This window comes from Condylura cristata, unplaced genomic scaffold (genome assembly GCF_000260355.1).
Source record: "Condylura cristata isolate star-nosed mole 26May11 unplaced genomic scaffold, ConCri1.0 scaffold00018, whole genome shotgun sequence".
Lineage (NCBI taxonomy): Eukaryota > Metazoa > Chordata > Mammalia > Eulipotyphla > Talpidae > Condylura > Condylura cristata.
This window is the reverse complement of record NW_004567119.1, coordinates 19,706,778-19,724,237: the sequence shown is the minus strand read 5'-3', so window position 1 is coordinate 19,724,237 and position 17,460 is coordinate 19,706,778. Positions and strand designations below refer to the sequence as shown.

The following is a 17,460-nucleotide window of genomic DNA, read 5'->3' as shown; positions in this document are numbered from 1 at the left end:
GAGGCTGGTTTGCAAAGCAGCAGTATGGGTAAGCCCTCTAGTGAGCAGTCTCTGGACTCTCGGGTCATTTGGGAGAGAATTCCAGGTAAAACCCTCCATGGCCAAAGCTCAGAGTGGTGGGAGTTGTATAATGATTTCCTTCACAGTAGGAAAACACTGCTGGCCTTCCTTTTGCAGTGAGCTCTTCTGCAAGTTCATTCAGAGCATTCCTGACAACCAGTTAGTTCGCCAGAAACTCAACTGCATGACCAAGATAGTAGAGAGCAACCTTTTTCGGCAGGCAGGTAAGTCTCCACCGAAACTGCTGCTTACTGAGATTCCAGTCTTGCTACTTCTTCAGCCAGCACTTGGCTGTAAAAATAAAAAATGTCAATAATGTCCTTGCCAGTGTTTTGTTGGTACTTATGGACCTCCTGGGAAACCGGTTTTAAAGAGAAGTTGAAATCATTATTTCTAGTAGTTTCTAAAAGAGCAAAGTCACATTTTTTTTTAACCTTTTATTGGGACAACCGTGTTTCACTGATTGGACATCTTGGTCTTCAAACTAGGAACTCGAGAAAGTAACAGACAAGCAGGAAAGTGGGTCCTTTTGGCAATGGTATCTTCTTCATCTGTGCTTACTGGTGCCTGTAGCAGGGGCCGAGGGGAGCGAGATGCCAGTGTGCTGACCCAGAGACTCCCTCAACTCCAGGCTTAGTTAGGTCACCTCCATAGCCGGAAATCAATCACGATGAAAGTATTTTTACATCAAGGAGATTGGCAAACATTATAAATCAGAGCATTTGGGGAGGGAGCCATGGCAGCATACTGCTGCTGTGCCGAGCAGGTAGCAGGGTGGGGAGGAAGCTTCTAGCATTGATTCAGTAACTTTCACTTTGGAACTAGAGTGTAGCATGGAGCTGTTAAGTCTTAAATCACCATGCCCCTTCCCCAAAGTTGATAAAGGGTGAGAAGGTCGATACCTCACTGGCCTGGCAACCCAGGGAGCCTCTGGGGAATCCACAGGTCAGGGGGTGTCCTGACGTTTGCATTTCATGGAGGGCGTGAGGGCTCCTCTGAAATAGGGCAGGCTGAGTGGGTGGGTGGTGGCAGACCCTCTGGGCTTTGCCCCAAAGTAGTGTTGGAACAGTGGACAAATGAGTGACCTCTCATGCGCGCTTCCTTTCTAGGGAAGCAAAGATTTGACTCAGTCAGTGGCCTCTTTGGATTCTGATATTTTCTGACCCCATGCATTTGTGCTGAACACTTTCAACTGTGTTGAAGTAGCGTAAAATGATAGTGAGTGTTCCTCAGTAGAAATCATCATATTCCAAAACCTCTCAATATACCGGGATAATCTACCCCTGAGGATGTTGAAGGGATAAATGACACCATGAAGGTTGAGCCCTTGAGCATGCGCAAAGAGTTCTCATCAGAGGAAGAGATCACACTGTTGACAGTCATTCTCTTAGTGTCCAGACTGTTATCAAAGTAATGCTTCATAATAGTAAAGATTCAGAAGGAAAACACAGTGAAAGCTACCACCCTGCTTCACTTCATGACGTCCGTGTGCCTGCACGGACACACGGTGTCTTTCTGTGGAACATATTTAAATGAATCTTGTAGATTTATAGGAATTTTTAGTAAACATTCTCCATTAGGTGGGAAATTTCCAAAAGAGGTTTTTTTTTTAATACATTTTAATTTTTTTTAATTTTATTAACATAATAGTTTATTTTTACATCACTTTGTGCATTTTTGCATCTCAGTTGTATTCCCCGTGGGCTTCCCATCACCAAATCACCCGTGTGCCATCACCATAGTCCAGTGCACTTCCCTCCCCCCACCGTTTTTGATCCCATTCCCATTCCACCCCCGTAAAATGTCTCTGGTATATAGTTGTTCACTATTATTATTATTTTCTCCCCTGGTCCTTTATACTCCTGCTATGAGTGAAACCATCCAGTATTTTTCCTTTTCTTTCTGGCTTATTTCACTAAGCATGATCTTTTCCAGCTCCATCCATGTTGCTGCAAAAGACATGTGTTTCCTTTTTTTGGTTGCTGAGTAATATTCCTTTAATATTCCATTGTGTACATGTACCACATCTGTTTAATCCAGTCATCTACTTTTGGGCATTTGGGCTGTTTCCATGTCTTTCCAATTGTAAATAAAGCAGTAATAAACACAGGGGTGCAGGTGTCTTTTCCAAAAAAGGTTTTTAACAAATCACTTACTTCCTATATCTCATTTCATCTGACTTAGCTTTCAAATATATAGGTGGCAACTTTTTAAAAGCTTAAGGAACTGTTAAATATATTAAACATTTTGTACATGTACTTGTGATCGGATCATTTTTATAGTTCCTGCAATCCAATTAAAGGGCGGAAGTACGATAGCCTGAGATCACCTCTCACCCTGGGGGAGGGGTGCTGTGCTTCCCAGCACTGAGCCCAGAGCTCCAGGCACTGACAGACTCAGAGAGAGCTGTGGGGGGAGCCAGGCGGGCCAGGAGGCTCTGTTGCTCCTGCTGAGCAGCCCGTGCGTTCTCTCTCAGAGTGCAGGGATACTCTGCTGCCACTGCTGATAGACCAGCTCAGCGGCCAGCTAGATGACCGCTCCAGCAAGCCTGACCATGAGGCCAGCTCGCAGCTCCTGAGCAACATCCTGGAAGTGCTAGACAGGAAGGACGTGGTGAGTCAACTTGTTACTGACACAGATGTCTCCACACACACACGTTGGCACACACACACTAGTCCCTTTGCTTGTGAAAAGAGTGACTCCTGGCCATGCTCTCAGGCTTGACCCAGCCGCTTAGAATCTGGGCCCTGCAGCAGGCTGCACCTGCTCTAGAGGTGATTCCACAGGCTTGTCTTGTTTGAGCCTGCTCTGTAGATCTAGGTCCAGGAGAGGCCCTGCTGCTGATAGACTTTCCTCTGCGTGTGGAGAGAGAGGGCCAACCTCTTGGTGTCCCTTCTAGAAGGACTAATCCCATCTGACCAGTGCCCACCTTCATGACCTACTGGACTCCCAAAGGTCCCAACTCCAAAAGCATCCATCTTATTAGAGGTCAGAACATTCACACTTAGGATTTGAACGTAACCATTCCATCTGTAACAGTCTCCTTCACTTGAATTTCTTGCATTTTTTCTGTCTATGCAGAAGGTGCTGAGAACTTTGTATTTTTGCTTTTCTCTTTGTACACATGGGCCTAATTGTCATGGGCAACCTGACCTGCCTAGTGTCAGGACTGAGTAACTCATGCTCGTGGGAATCCCTCCAAGAGTGTCTGTTGAGTCAGCGGCTGCCATGCGCTCAGAGAGAGTAGGGCATTCTGACTAGGGAGCCTTCTTCCCTTGCCTCCCTACGCTCATCTTTTAAATGTTGTAACTGATTATTTTCAACTGACTCCTTACATGCAATATTCTGTGAAATCGTTTTCCCCTTGTGGGCAAGAGACGGCTTTGTCAAGCAGAGCTAGAATGAGACGTAAGGGAAACTCTTCTGTCCAGGTGACACTGCTTAGAAGTGGTGATGCTTCTGTGCCTCCCGCAGGGTCCCACAGCAAAGCACGTGCAGCAGGTGATGGAACGGCTTCTGAGAAGGATCAACCGGACCGTGATTGGAATGAGCCGGGAGTCCCCCCACATTGTGAGTAGCTCTTCAAGAGACCCCACGGCCCCAGCTGCTTCTCGGTATCCTGCTAGTCTGGGGGGAGACTTTTGGTACTAGAGACCAATGATCCCTGGGCCCCCGATGCTTTGTGCTGTGCAGTACAGCTCCCTCAGGAAATATGGGCACAGGCGGGGGTGTCTAGGAGGTGACAGGCCTCCCGAATCTGGTTGATTTTGATTCTAACACTGATACTCTGTTGAGTGGAAATGATGCGGTCAGGGAATCAGAAAATGTGGAGGGAAAATCATGTGGTCAGGAGGCTAAGGAGGGGGTTACTGAGGCTTCTGTGGGTACCGAGCATAAGGCTCGTTCTTGGGGAGTCTGCTCCCAGTAAAGGTTAAGCGAGACCTGCTGCACATTAAGGCAGAGATCTGCTGGGACCTGTGTGCCCTCTGGACTCTTTCAACCATTTGTTTAAATATTTAAATTTAAATATTTTAGCTAAGTAAACTGCCTGCCTGTGTGAACAGAAAATGAGGCGCTTGGGGGCTACATGCAGCAATTCCTCTCTTTTCCCAAGTAATTGAGTCTGGTGCTCAGTGTGCGCTGCTCTGCCTGCATCTGCCCTCAGTAGGATGATAACAGTGTGGTAACACTCCCAGCTGTAGCAGAGATTAGCTGGTGTGTGTGCCTGTGTGTGGAGTGTGTGTGTGTGTGTGTGTCTGCCGTCTGTGTTTGTGTCTGTGTGTATATGCACACCAAAAACTGTTGAAGCACTTTACACTCAAATGCCATTGAAGCCTGCCACCAGCCCTGTGAGACAGCTCTGCTAGCGCCTTATTTCCAGTGAGGAAGCAAGCAAGGAGAGGTTGCCTGCCCTAGGTCTCCAGACTCCCAGGTGGTTGGGTGTGGAAGCAGCAGTCAGCCTGGCAATAACCCACGCCCTGTTGTCAGCCCTCCCCAACCCCAAGCAGCCAGCAGTGCCCTCCCCAATGTAGCTGCCATAGAGGAACCCAATACCCCAGGGCCCCTCACGCTGCACGGGCATTCGCCATGCACTGCCAAAGTGGCCGAGCCTGTGTCCCTTAACCTACGGGACTACATACACCACGGCCCTGGGTGGGGTGGGTGAGTCCTGCACACTCCTTCTCTCAGCCTGGAAAGGACATCCTTTCAGTCAGGGCTGCTGCGCACGTGTGCCCTTGGGATCTTTGTGTAGGGTCCCTGCTGAAGTAATTGGGTGGTGAATGCTGAAGTTCATGCGCTCGGATCTTGCTTGCTCGGCTGGTGGTCAGAGGAGTCCTGCAAGTGTGTGCTCCTGTTGCAGGGGAGTTTCGTGGCGTGCATGATCGCCATCCTGCGCCAGATGGATGACAGCCACTACAGCCACTACATCAGCACGTTCAAAACGAGGCAAGACATAATGGTAGGTTGTTCTCTGTGGCTCCTGCTGGAGCCAACCGTTAAATAAATAATCAACTAAACTTCATGGGTCTACGCTCCTTTTCTCAGTCACGGTGGTGTCCACGGTGATTAAAAAAAGGAAAGTGCTGACTTTCCCCTCCCTCTTTGTGATAAGATTTAAAGAACTTATAATGTGTATACCACATGGCCCTCACTCAACCCCAGAAAGGTCTTGAATTTAGAACCTCATTTAGAAATATGGGGGAGGTCATTTTTTTGATCTCGGAAAAGGTAAAATGGGGGTGGTAGTAAATTCAAACAGTTGAGCTCTAGTATTTAGGGAAGACAAAGGCTTGAGTCCTGTTTTCCAGGGTATTGGTGAGTACTTTCCTCTGTTACCTGGTAACGGAGGATTATTACCCCCTGGAGGAAATGATCCTTCTGGTGGCAGAATGCTGTGTTCAGCTAGGCCTTCTGTCTTTTGCTACTTTTCATCTTCTTACGCTGCCTTCTGACTACATCATTTGAAAGACGTTGGGAAGTGGTAGGTAAAACGAGGTCTTGGATTTACTATGAGTTGTCTTGATTATGCCATTACCATTTGCAGCTTACTTAGCTTATCTTACCGAGAGTTGGATATCAAGTGATTATGAGAAACAGAAAACTGACGTCGAAACCTAATCCTTGGCTTCAAAACTATGAATTCTCTTCCATTTGAAAGGAAAAATTAATAGGTGAACACACTTAAAATAGACAATGAAAAATAGTTAAAAGTCAAGATCTGTGTCTGTGACCTCCGGCCGGAGGAGGAAAGAGTTGAGTTTGCAGGGAACCGGAAGACTTGAGGGTAACACAGACCTGAGGGCAAACATTGCTTCCTCCCCTACGCTGTTGACCACCAGTGTGCAGACCACGAGCAGGCTTGACTCATGTCTTGGAGGAACGTTGTCGGAGAGAGAAGCAGGAGCTCCCGCCTCCCCGGTAGATGTCTAAGCTTCAGGCTATCTTAGCTCACCAGCCAGAACTGTGTGTTTGCACCAGAAAAATGGGACTAGATTTTCCCTTCAGGGATCCCAGTGGAAAGTGTTCACATATAGTAAACTAATAAAAAAGCTTTCAAAACTTTTCAGCTTTGACTTGTAGTTCAGTTGTTTTACTTCTGAGTTAATTTTTTTGCTCACAGTCCTCTTTTGAGTAGAAGTTTGCCTAATTTTCCCACTGGTATGGTGCTCTGTGTGCTGATGTTTTAGTTATTACAAACATTGGGACCCACTGCGATCTCTTTAAAGGCCATTTAGGTACTTGTATACCCAGGAAGAACCATTCCTGGAATAGACAGACCCATAACTGTGTTTCTTATTTATATCTTTTTTATTCTTTTATAAATAATAAAGGAGAATTGGACTCAGAGCTTGAGATGTTTCAGTTTTCTCCCAGTTGTCGGTGACAATTATTATGAAAATAATTTAATTTTATTTTTTAAAGATTTATTTATGCATACAGAACTGGGATACAGCCACAGATGCAGGGGGTGAGAGGATTCAGAGAGTGGGGAGCAGAACAGGCAGATCAACTGAAATACACTGCTGAGGGCAGGGGCAGGCGGGTCAGGAGAGGTCTGCTGCCCCCTGTGGGTCACCTCCCTGGCTGGGGAACGCACCTTGCCACAGTGGCTGCGATAGCCCCACAGTGCTACACTTGAACCAGTTGCACCACCAGGGAAGACCCGGTGAATTCATTGTGACAGGTCTGCTCGAATGATGGGCAGCACAAAACTAAAGGTAATATCCTCTAACTTGGAGCCCCAGGTTGTCTTCCTAACTCTCCTGCTTCCTGCTTTCTATGACCATTAGCAAGTCATTTAATTTTTCACAACTCAGTTGTATCACGCGTAAGCTGTAATTTTTTTTTGTCCCTGCCTCCTTTACCAGCTTGTATGATGTAAGAATCAAGGGCACGGTGGCAGTAGGATGCTTTGTTTTCCCTAAGTCCTTAGGGAGAATGGTGGCTTTGTGGGACCGATGGCGTGGTGCTTCTTATAAATGTGCTAGGGAGAGGCTGATGCATGTAATCCAGTATCCGCCGACCATCCCCGTCTGTTCCTGCAGGACTTCCTCATGGAAACGTTTATCATGTTTAAGGATCTGATTGGGAAGCATGTCTATGCCAAGGATTGGATGGTCATGAATATGACGCAGAACAGGTGAGATGCCCGTGGCGGGCCTGAGCCTCAGCCTGCGTGGGTCTGGTCCCACTGTCTGACCTCTGACTAGCTGTTGATCCCTTTGACCCACATCTACTCTCTGAAAGTCAGGATCTTTCTTCTTCCACCACCCCAGCTTATGTGATCCTGTCCCGACTTCACCTGGGCCCCTGCCATTCCTCCATCTGTTGCTTTCTCCTCCCATCTCTCTGCTTACTCTCCTCATTGTGCTCATAGTGATTGTCAGCAACAGCTCAGCAGTGGTCCCTTTCAGTGGCTCCAGATTGCCTCCCTCAGCCTGGCGTGCAAGGCCTCTGAAGTCTGGCCCCCAGCTCTACCTGGCCTTATCGTCACTATTTCCCCCTCTGGGTAACTTACCCAGAGGGGGAAGGTTATCCAGAGGCCCAGCCCAGCTGGCCTCTTTCCAGTCCCTGTACTGTCCTGCATGTTCAATTCTTCATGCTGATTCGCAGTATCTTCACCATGATCTCTGGTCATTGACAGGCCACCCAACCATTCCATGAGCTCCTTCTCCAGTGTCCTCTCCAAAGGAATGCATTCTGGCCTGACAGCTTCTCTGCCTTTCATTTTTACCCTTACAGACCCCTCACTGAATCTTCCAAATACTTGCTTGGGTCTTGGGATGGTCCCTACCAAGTTGTAAACTGCTTAAGATCAGGAAGCTTGTCTTTCTAGTCAAAACCTGAGCCAGTGTCCACAGTTGCTCACCCCCAACAAATACATGTGGGATGGAAAAAACTGAAACAAACATTGGAATAGTTTAAAAATTATATTAAAAGTGCTTGAAATGTTTTAAGGAGTTAAATAAAAAAAATCAATTTTATTAGGAACATCATTGTTGATTTTGATTTCTACCTGATTAGAAAAACCCCTTCTCGACTATGTACAGACTAAGGGGAAAAATGCATCAGAAGTCCTGGACTTTAAGAGAAGCACCAGGAAGAAGTACACATTTGCTCTGGGCCCAGGCTCAGAAGACTTACTGCGTTGGCTCCTTCTGTCCTAAATGTAAATGCAGCCCTGAGTGGCTCTTGAAGTCCATTCTAAAACTGACCTTCAGCGGCCTTCTCTGTGGCCGTGTTCCATCCTGGGTCTCTAAGGGGAAATCAGAAGTCCTAAATCCAGAATTGATTTAGCTTATTGTTTAACATATATGGGAAATTTCTTGAAGAGCATCAAGCCTCCATCTTTACCCAGCGTTTTCCATCTCCAGGGCTTTCCTCCGTGCTATCAACCAATTTGCCGACGTTCTCACCAGACGCTTTATGGATCAGAAAAGCTTTGAACTTCAGGTAAGCTGTGACTCGCCAAGGAGTTCTTGAGTTCTCAGCCAAAGAATGAGAATTGTTTTGTTTTTAAAAAAATCATCACAGATTTCATCATGTTCAAAATGGAAGGTCATGAGAGATTAAATATACCTATAAGCACATACAGGAAGATGTATATGTAAATATGTGCGTGCGTAATGCAGATTGGTAGATATATGCACACCCATATTTGTCTGTGTCAAAGTGGACTCAGACTGTAGAGTTCCTTGATAAGCTCTAAATTTACTTACTTTTTTGCTGATCTTTTCGGTGATGTTAAATATTTTCATTTTATTTTTTTAAAGATTTATTTTTTATTTATGCATGCAGAACTGGGATACAAGCCAGAAGTGCAGGGCCCATGAGAGGTCCCCGCCAGGGACAGAGTAGGGAGCAGAACAGGCAGATCGACGAAGTACAGTGCTGAGGGCAGCAGCAGGCGGGTCAGGAGAGGTCTGCCGCGCCTTCATAATATTTTCAATGACTGAATACAACCTGTTATATTGTTGGCCATGATTAGTTTCACCAAAATCTTAGGAACATTTATATTGTTTCCATTTTTCTGTTATGTTAAATAACACTGTGAAGGCCTGCCTTGCCTCAAATATTTTTACATACCCATGATGATTTTGCCAGGATAAAGTCGTAAAGTATTTACTATTTCGAAAGTTGGGCAGACTTTCGGGCAGATATGTATTGCCAAACTTCCTTCTATAAATAGGTACACTTCTCGGCAACTGTGTCATTTATTCCAGAAGTAAAGATAAATAGAATAGTTTGGATTTCTTTAAATGCTTAATGTTAGTATTAAGTATCAAAACTTTGGGGAATGAGTAATTGAAACAGGAAAGAAAGAGAAGTTTTCTGGATGGTATTTTATTTATCCCTGGGGAGTGACTTCCTGCCATGTGGCCCTGGTTTACTGTGGTCCTCATTCATGTGATTTTCCATCTCTTTTCACCCACACAATGCATTTTGAACAGCTCTGGAACAATTACTTCCATTTGGCAGTCGCATTTCTCACCCATGAATCCCTCCAGCTTGAAACCTTCTCACAAGCCAAGCGCAACAAAATTGTTAAAAAGTAAGTGTCCTCTTCTGTTTGCTTAAGATAGGGAAGGTGATTCTTCCAATTTATTCAGAGTAGGTATTGGGGTTTCATGGACATAGCTGTTCCAGGATGACCCCTGTTGTGAATGAGATAGGGTTTAAATGATTATTTAATAGACCTCAGATTTCCCCAGAGTCACATCTCTTTTCTCAAGCAGTTCATTCAAACAGGCCATTCATTTTCTCATCAGCCACCTATTTTATGGGATTTGTACCTGGAGAGGGGGAGAGGCTAGCAGGACTCCCATGTCAGAGAGCCCCCCATCCAAATTGGCCCCTTATCCAAATTGCAGATCCGCTGCCTCTCTCTGCTTTGATGCAGGGCTCTATCTCAGTCATTTCTGTAGAGAAGCCAAAACTAACACATCCCTGAAGAATGCCCTCCAGAGCCCTGGAATTCATAATGGATGTATATGCAAGAGTGATGAAAGATTTAGGGAAGCTTTTCATTGCTTTCATCTCAGGTCTGTTTCCAAGTTCATTGAGAGCCTGGAAATTCAAAGACTATGTAGTTAAAATTACAGTGTGTACTTAAAATAAGATAAGCCATGGAGTTAAAAAACAACAACAAACTCAGAAATTTATTATTAAAGGCTGTGAAATTTTAGTTCTGCTCCCCTTACTGGAATGTCTTGGATACTATGCAAAGTATTTTGGATACCACTACTACTATCTCCTCCCTAAAATACTGAAATTTGGTGGCTGAGAGACTGAAATTTAGTGACTGTGCTTTCAAAGATAAAAGCAAAACATGTTTTTTTAAAGATTTACTTGAGGGGTGTGGGAATTGAGAAATAATTTATTTTTAAGATGGATACCTTGATCTCATTCTTTAGAATATCTTAAAATTTTCCCCACAAATACATCATTTCTGGGATACTATACAAAGTATTTTGGATACCACTACTTCTATCTCCTCCCTAAAACACTGAAATTTGGTGGCTAAGAGATTGAGATTTAGTGACTGTGCTCTTTCAAAGGTAAAAGCAAAACGTTTTTTTAAAGATTTACTTGAGGGGTGTGAGAATTGAGAAATAATTTATTTCTAAGATGGATACCTTGATCTCATTCTTTAGAATCTCTTAAAATTTCCCCACAAGTATATCATTTCTTTAAAGAATAGATTTGTTTTGGTTGAACAGACAAAAGGGCAGATTTGATTTTAGTTAAACCCACAAATTAGTTCACATGAATTCTGATAAGTAACTAGTTGCATTCATGGTTTGGGATTTGGTCAAATAAAAGTTAACTGTAGATACAGTTCATGCAAAAATATATATTTATATGGGTTAGAATATGTGTTGAGAAATAAAAACCAATTATATGAAAGTTACTGAAATGTGAATGGATGTTTTTTCAAGACCTCTCTTAATTTCAGTAGAAGCAGCATGAACAGTAGCATCAGTAAATAAAATTGACTTCTGTCAGCTAGATTACAGAATGGGTCTGACATAGGCCATTAGAGATCATGTATGATCTGTTATGTGCCCAACATTGACTGTATATGTAACATAATCTCAACAGTGAGGTCATGTTACAGGGCACCCCAATGTGAATTGTGTTGCCTATCTGTGGGTCCTCACCCGTGCGCTTATAATTCAGTCATACCCGTGCGCTTATAATTCAGTCATACTGCAGACACACGCAAAAAGATTTGATAATGGGTTTATTTACAAGGAGAAAGGTAAAGGAACACCCCACGGGGGAAAAAAGAAATACAAGTTAACTAGACTGTCTGCCAGTTCTGCTTACTTGGACTCCACCAGCACGCTGAAAACCAATCGAGAGCCAAATGACCACCAGGCCAAGAGAGTCCCTAAGCCCCATGTTCGGTTTTATCCTAACCTGGCTGCTCAGCTCCGCCTTCACGTCCCAGCGTGCTTCTCCTTGGTATTGATGGGATTTGTAGTCCAGTACTGTAGTGGAGGTGGAGTCCATGAAATCTGTATCTCTTACAGTCAGTGTAGGCATTTTTTGAAAGATTTATTTATTTATGCATACAAGAGTTGGGGTGCAGGCCAGAGGGGCTGAGGGGAGGGTGAGAGGATTTACGAGAGATAGAAAGGGCAACAGAACAGGTGGATCGTCTGAATACACTGCTGAAGGGAGCAGCAGGTGAGATAGGAGAGGTCTGCTTTGCCATGTGGGTCACCTCTCTGGCCAGGGATTGAACTCAGGCCATAGAGTTGATGGTGCTGAGACATAATCCCTAGGCCACCAAGGAGGCCCAATTTGAGGCATTTTTGTTAAAATGGAATATTAGGAGAAATATTTAAGTATTTAAATATTTAAGAAATATTTTATTTATTTATTAATTTACTCACTCACTCATTTACTCACTCACTCACTCACTCACTTACTCACTCACTCATTCACTTACTTACTTATTTCTGAAGGCATTTCCAAAGGGATATTTTGAAAAAACTGTTGGGTGCATGTGTAAAACTTCTGTCAGCTCCGTTACAGGAGGGGTCTGCCATGGGCCATTAGAAATGGTTCCCTGGACACGTTCAGTATCGACTTTGATCCACCTATTTCCACCTCTCCAAGCTTCTAAGTGACTCATGACAAGTAGCAGAAGCCCTTGTATGTATCCTTAAGGAATTTCCAGGTGATTCTGGTTCACCGCCACCCAAGACACAGTCTGGTTCTATGTGCCTCTGCTTGTTTCTTTTTCCGTATCAGCTGCTGTAAGGAACCTTTGTAGAATATTTTTCTAATCACATCCCCCATAATGTATTAATATGCCAGATATACCTTCTGTTTGTGCGTTATATATAATAACAGTAAACTATGTTCTACCCCATGGACTAATTTTCACCCCCTGGGGACAGTGTCCCCCCCTACATTGAGATTCTGTAGTCTCCTGCTTCCCCTGGCTGTAAGGGGATAAAATCGGCTAGTTGTTGGTCATCAGTCTTGTCACTACCGGGCTTGACCAGTACTTGCCTCCTTGTTGCTGGTCTTTCCTGTTTGTTTAGCAGCAACCAGAGTTTTCTCACCTTGCCCTCTCAAAGAGTCTATGCTTTCATCTTGCACTCAGCCCTTAGGCTTTTCAAGTCCCCTCCCCTCCTTGTGACTGGGTTTTCTCAGCATGGGGGAGGCAAGGTTTGTTTAGGTATTAACCTCAGTTACCCCCACTTTTTTTTTTTTTTCCTTTTTGGTAAGCTGTCCTTTTTATTAGATTCTCACTTTTCTTATTTATGATGGAGTGGTAACGATATGTTAGGGTTAAATAACATTTAGCATCTTCTTTTTACCTAATTTCTTAAGGTGACCTTTCTTCAAAACTTGTCTTAAAAAGGATCTAGAGGAATAAGGACTTTTTAGTCTTCTTATCTTTTGATTATATGTACCTGATTCCACTGCAATTGGGTTTTTTTGGTTTATGATCTTCCTAGATATGGAGACATGAGAAAGGAAATTGGCTTTAGAATCCGGGACATGTGGTATAACCTGGGTGAGTATTGAGCTTAGATGCACCCGCTACAGCTCCTGTAGATTCCTTGTTAATTTTCTTAAAGCTTTATTTTTATGCATACAAGAACTGGGTACAGGTCAGAAGTGCAGGGGGAGGTGAAAGGATTCACCAGGGGCAGAACAGGCAGATAGATGAAGTACACTGATGAAGGGAGCAGTGGGGGGGCGGTCAGGGGAGGTCTGCTGCGCCATGTGGGTCACCTCCCTGACCCGGGATTGAACTTGTGCTGCAGTGGTTGCAGATAGCTTCATAATGCTGTGCTTTAACTCATTGCACCACCAGGGAGGGCCCAGATTCTTCATTTTTATTCCAGGAATCCTGTCTCTGAGTCTGAAAGTGAAATCTGACTGAGGTTTCACACCTCATCTCTACTGGAACTTTGCCAATGAACTGTCTCTATATTAGGACGCCCACATGTTTTCAGAATACCATATTTAACTCACATTTGAATTGAGTTAATTTACCCACATAAACATTTTTTCTTTTCTTATGGGCTCTGTGGAGGAGTCTTGTAACCTTTCACTTCCAGTGAAATTAGCTCTTACTATTGTATTTATTTTCATTTCAGGTCCCCACAAGATGAAATTCATCCCATCCATGGTGGGATACATTTTGGAGGTCACACTGACCCCTGAAGTCGAGCTGCGGAAAGCCACCATTCCCATTTTTTTTGATATGATGCAGTGTGAGTTCAATTTCAGTGGAAATGGCAATTTCCACATGGTAAGAATGACAGATCTGTAATGTTACTAATGCACATATAGTCCACTCTTACTTATTTTCTTTCTTTAAAGAAGCAGTTGCCCGAATAATACAAATTGGCATAGGCCTTGAAATTCTTGTTGATTTTGATTTTGTAAAGCAATAAGAGGTAGGGTCAGATATTCCTGCCTGACTTGCAAGCCATCTTTTTTACTGGACATGTTTCCTACAGCAATAGCCTGTCTCTGAATGGTTAAAATTTGATATTAGGCCTTGCAGTCCTCTGTCACAGTATAGCTGAGAGAGTAATGTGGATTGAGGAACAACCTATAGTATAGCTCAGGGAATGATGCAGAGATTTCTAGTTTTAAGACCCCAGTTTGTCTGGTAAGTCTTGTCTGTCCCTTAGTTTTCTTGCCTATACAGCATATCATTCCTGATGGGGAGAGTTTTGCTGTTTTGAAGCTCTGCAAATGCAATTCTAATGCCAAGAGCCAGTCCAAAAATAAAATAGAATATTAGAATCCTTAAATTGTGTTTGTATGCAGAGTTGAGACAGGAAAATAATTTTCATACATTATGTTTCTTAAATATAATTATGAGTAAATTGAGTCAGCATAGTTTCTAGATACCATCCACATTGCTGTGGGAATTATACCTCATGTACCTTCCTTTTCATTAACGTTTGGTATGTTTTAAATCTCTGGCTAACAGCAGCCAGAATGTTTCTTACTCTTCTCCCTTCAGGAAGTTTATCCATTTCATCTTCTTTTCATTGACATTAAATGATATTAAATTGCGAATTAGTCATTTGAGATATTTGAGATATATATATATATATATATATATTTTTTTTTTTTTTTCCCTGAAAATGTGAATCAAACAACAAAGACTGGTTTAGAAAGTTTCAGTAGGACCTTGGGCACAACTGATGGATCATGGAAAGTGTGATCTTCTGTGTATTTTGGGAAACAGTTAACAATTCAGTAAAGGAATTGAACTGAATCTAAAAGGTTGGAGGGTATCGCTCATGTCCTCCTTGAAGGATATGTTATTCTCCTTTGAAATTTTCACTCTGCTTTCAGTTTGAGAATGAGTTGATCACAAAGCTGGACCAAGAAGTAGAAGGGGGAAGAGGAGATGAACAATACAAGGTCCTTCTGGAAAAACTGTGAGTATTTCAGAATCCAAATATCACACTGATTGTGCCATTTAGTGATGGGGAAAATCAGGCTTCTGCAGTATCATAGTCCAGCCCAGTGGTCCAGAATCACCAGAGTCACTGTACAAACCAGCAGAGGGGTCACAGAGTTTTCACCATCTTACTGCTAGTGCAGGTTTATCAGATGTGCTGATTCCCAGGCCAGCCCAGCCCGGGAAAGCAGAGCAGATGGAGGGGAGAGAATGTGTGTAGAATAGTGGCACTATGCCCAGTCTGTGAATGGCTCGACTTCAGCAAAAGTGCTCACACCTCTAATTATGGCTTCAAAGCAACAATTTAAAGGAAAAGAAAAAAAAGGTTTCAAGGTCCACTTTACATTTCAAAATACTGTATGCCTCGTAAGGAATTCCGAGAACAAGGGTACATCCCCAGCCAGGTTGATTTTTGATCTTTTCACTGCTCTGACCTGCTGCGCCCCTCCTCCCTAACATATTCTCTGTGCTCACATTATCAGCCCTGCTCCCCACCCACACTCAGATATTCACCCTGCACCCCCGTGCCTCCTAATTCCCCTAGAACATCTGGAATTACAAAAGAGTGGTTTCAAATATAAACAGTGGGTTAAAGACACTTGGGTGTTGGGGTTAGAGAGGGATTGAACTTCAAGTCCTATTTCTCTGCACACTAGAAGTTTGATTTTGGACTATGAGTTGACCTAACAGCTCTTTTTTCACCTACCAAAATGGAATCTCAGTGCTGGTTAACCTCAGCGGCGAGGTTAAATGAGGACATAGCGTCTGTATCAGGGCTCCTGGTGAATCACTATTCACTGCTCTGGGGTTCATGCTTGTTACTCTTGGTGATTATTACCTATAAATCATGCCATCACCCAGGGTTGGCTCTCTTGACTGTTCGGAACGATTCATTGTTGTGTTCTCAGATTTTATGATACTGACCCACCTATCGTCTGCTGAGTATGTGCTGATTGTTTTGTTACCTGCCTGTTGGGAGGGAGTCGGATTTAAATGGAGACATGACAGACGATATTTACAAATTTTACAGTTAATTGTTGATATAAAAATCTGATACTGTTTGCTTCATCCCTCCTGGATCCACTCACTGAGAGAAATATACATAAATCCAGTGCCCAGGACTTATCCTAGACTGGACTAAATCCTTGGACCCATTTCTTTTCCCTTTCCTATTTCCCAAGTCTTCTTCCAGTTATTTGAATTAAGAGGACAGTGTAGAATCTTTATTCGGTGTGTGACTGAGGGGATGAATTTAGTCCAAAAGTTAGTCTTGGGCTAATTTATTTACAAGCATGTGACAGAGCAGTCAACACTGATTAATAACTTACTTACAAGCATGTCTTTCCTAAAAGTAATATATTTATCTGAGGAACTGATGTCTGAATGCTTACTAAGTTCCTCTTAGCTGGGCACCAGTCCCAGGTTCTCCAGAATGACCTCAGGCTGCCCAGCAGTGCAGGCCTTAGGTAGAAAAAGGATATGGGGAAAATTGTCTCCTTTAGCTTGAGTAGGCAGATAGCAGACACAAGCCTTTTTGTTTCTGTAGTATTGGCAAAACATAGATACAGGTAGAAGGTCCAAGAAGGATACTGTGCTCTGGGATCCTAGAGAAGGTGCATTTGTGCCCAAAGAAAATGTAGAATTTGAGTCGCTGAAATGCAACAGAAGTGAAGGCCCTGGGAGGATGGTGTTATCTGGAGTCTGCGTGTCCCTGCTCAGATTCTCTCTGCTGTGTAGACCTCAAGGGCTCCAGTCTGGAATGACGTATGTGACAGATGGGCACTTGCCTCTGCCTCTGCAGGCTCCTGGAACACTGCCGGAAACACAAATACCTGTCCACTTCCGGAGAAATCTTCGTGCTCCTGGTCAGCAGCCTCCTGGAGAATCTCCTGGACTACAGGACCATCATCATGCACGACGAGAGCAAGGAAAACCGCATGAGCTGCACCGTTAACGTGCTGGTATGTGCCAGGCCTGGCCCCCCAGGGTGTGGGAGGGCACTGCAGGCCTCCCCGCCCCCCAGGGCAGCCCTGAGACCATCTCACAGACACAGCGGCACCCCACGGAGCCCTTTCTAGAGTCTGCCATGGAGATGAGGAACAATTGACTCCGCTTAGGACTCAGAGGCCAGCGTCCCCTGACCTTTGATAAAACTGGAAATGGACATGGGAAGGCAGCATGAACACAGTCTCCTCCTCTTTCTTTCTAAAGGCCATCTCAGCCAGTCTCTCTTGGTTATTTGTGGCTGCTTTATTTTTTTATTTTTTTTAAATTATTTATTTATTCATACAGAACTGGGGTACAAGCCAGAGATGTGGTGGGTGAGAGGATTCACCAGAGACAGAGAGGGTAGCAGAACAGGCAGATCGACCAAGTACACTGCTGAGGGGAGCAGCAGGCGGGTCAGGAGAGGTCTGCCACGCCATGTGGTCCCCTCCGGGGCA

The 17,460-nt window shown here is 44.0% G+C and overlaps 1 protein-coding gene across 1 annotated transcript in view; it reads left to right on the top strand.

The window, feature by feature from the left end:
* The window catches only part of DOCK5 (dedicator of cytokinesis 5), a 166,128-nt gene that overhangs the window by 121,970 nt on the left and 26,698 nt on the right, over positions 1-17,460 (top strand). The window contains exons 25-35 of the mRNA XM_004685387.2: positions 178-284; positions 2,537-2,673; positions 3,535-3,630; positions 4,922-5,020; positions 7,107-7,201; positions 8,436-8,514; positions 9,513-9,613; positions 13,041-13,099; positions 13,689-13,843; positions 14,908-14,993; positions 16,818-16,977. Of these exons, the coding sequence (XP_004685444.1) occupies positions 178-284; positions 2,537-2,673; positions 3,535-3,630; positions 4,922-5,020; positions 7,107-7,201; positions 8,436-8,514; positions 9,513-9,613; positions 13,041-13,099; positions 13,689-13,843; positions 14,908-14,993; positions 16,818-16,977 (1,174 nt within the window). The remainder of the gene's footprint in view (positions 1-177; positions 285-2,536; positions 2,674-3,534; positions 3,631-4,921; positions 5,021-7,106; positions 7,202-8,435; positions 8,515-9,512; positions 9,614-13,040; positions 13,100-13,688; positions 13,844-14,907; positions 14,994-16,817; positions 16,978-17,460) is intronic.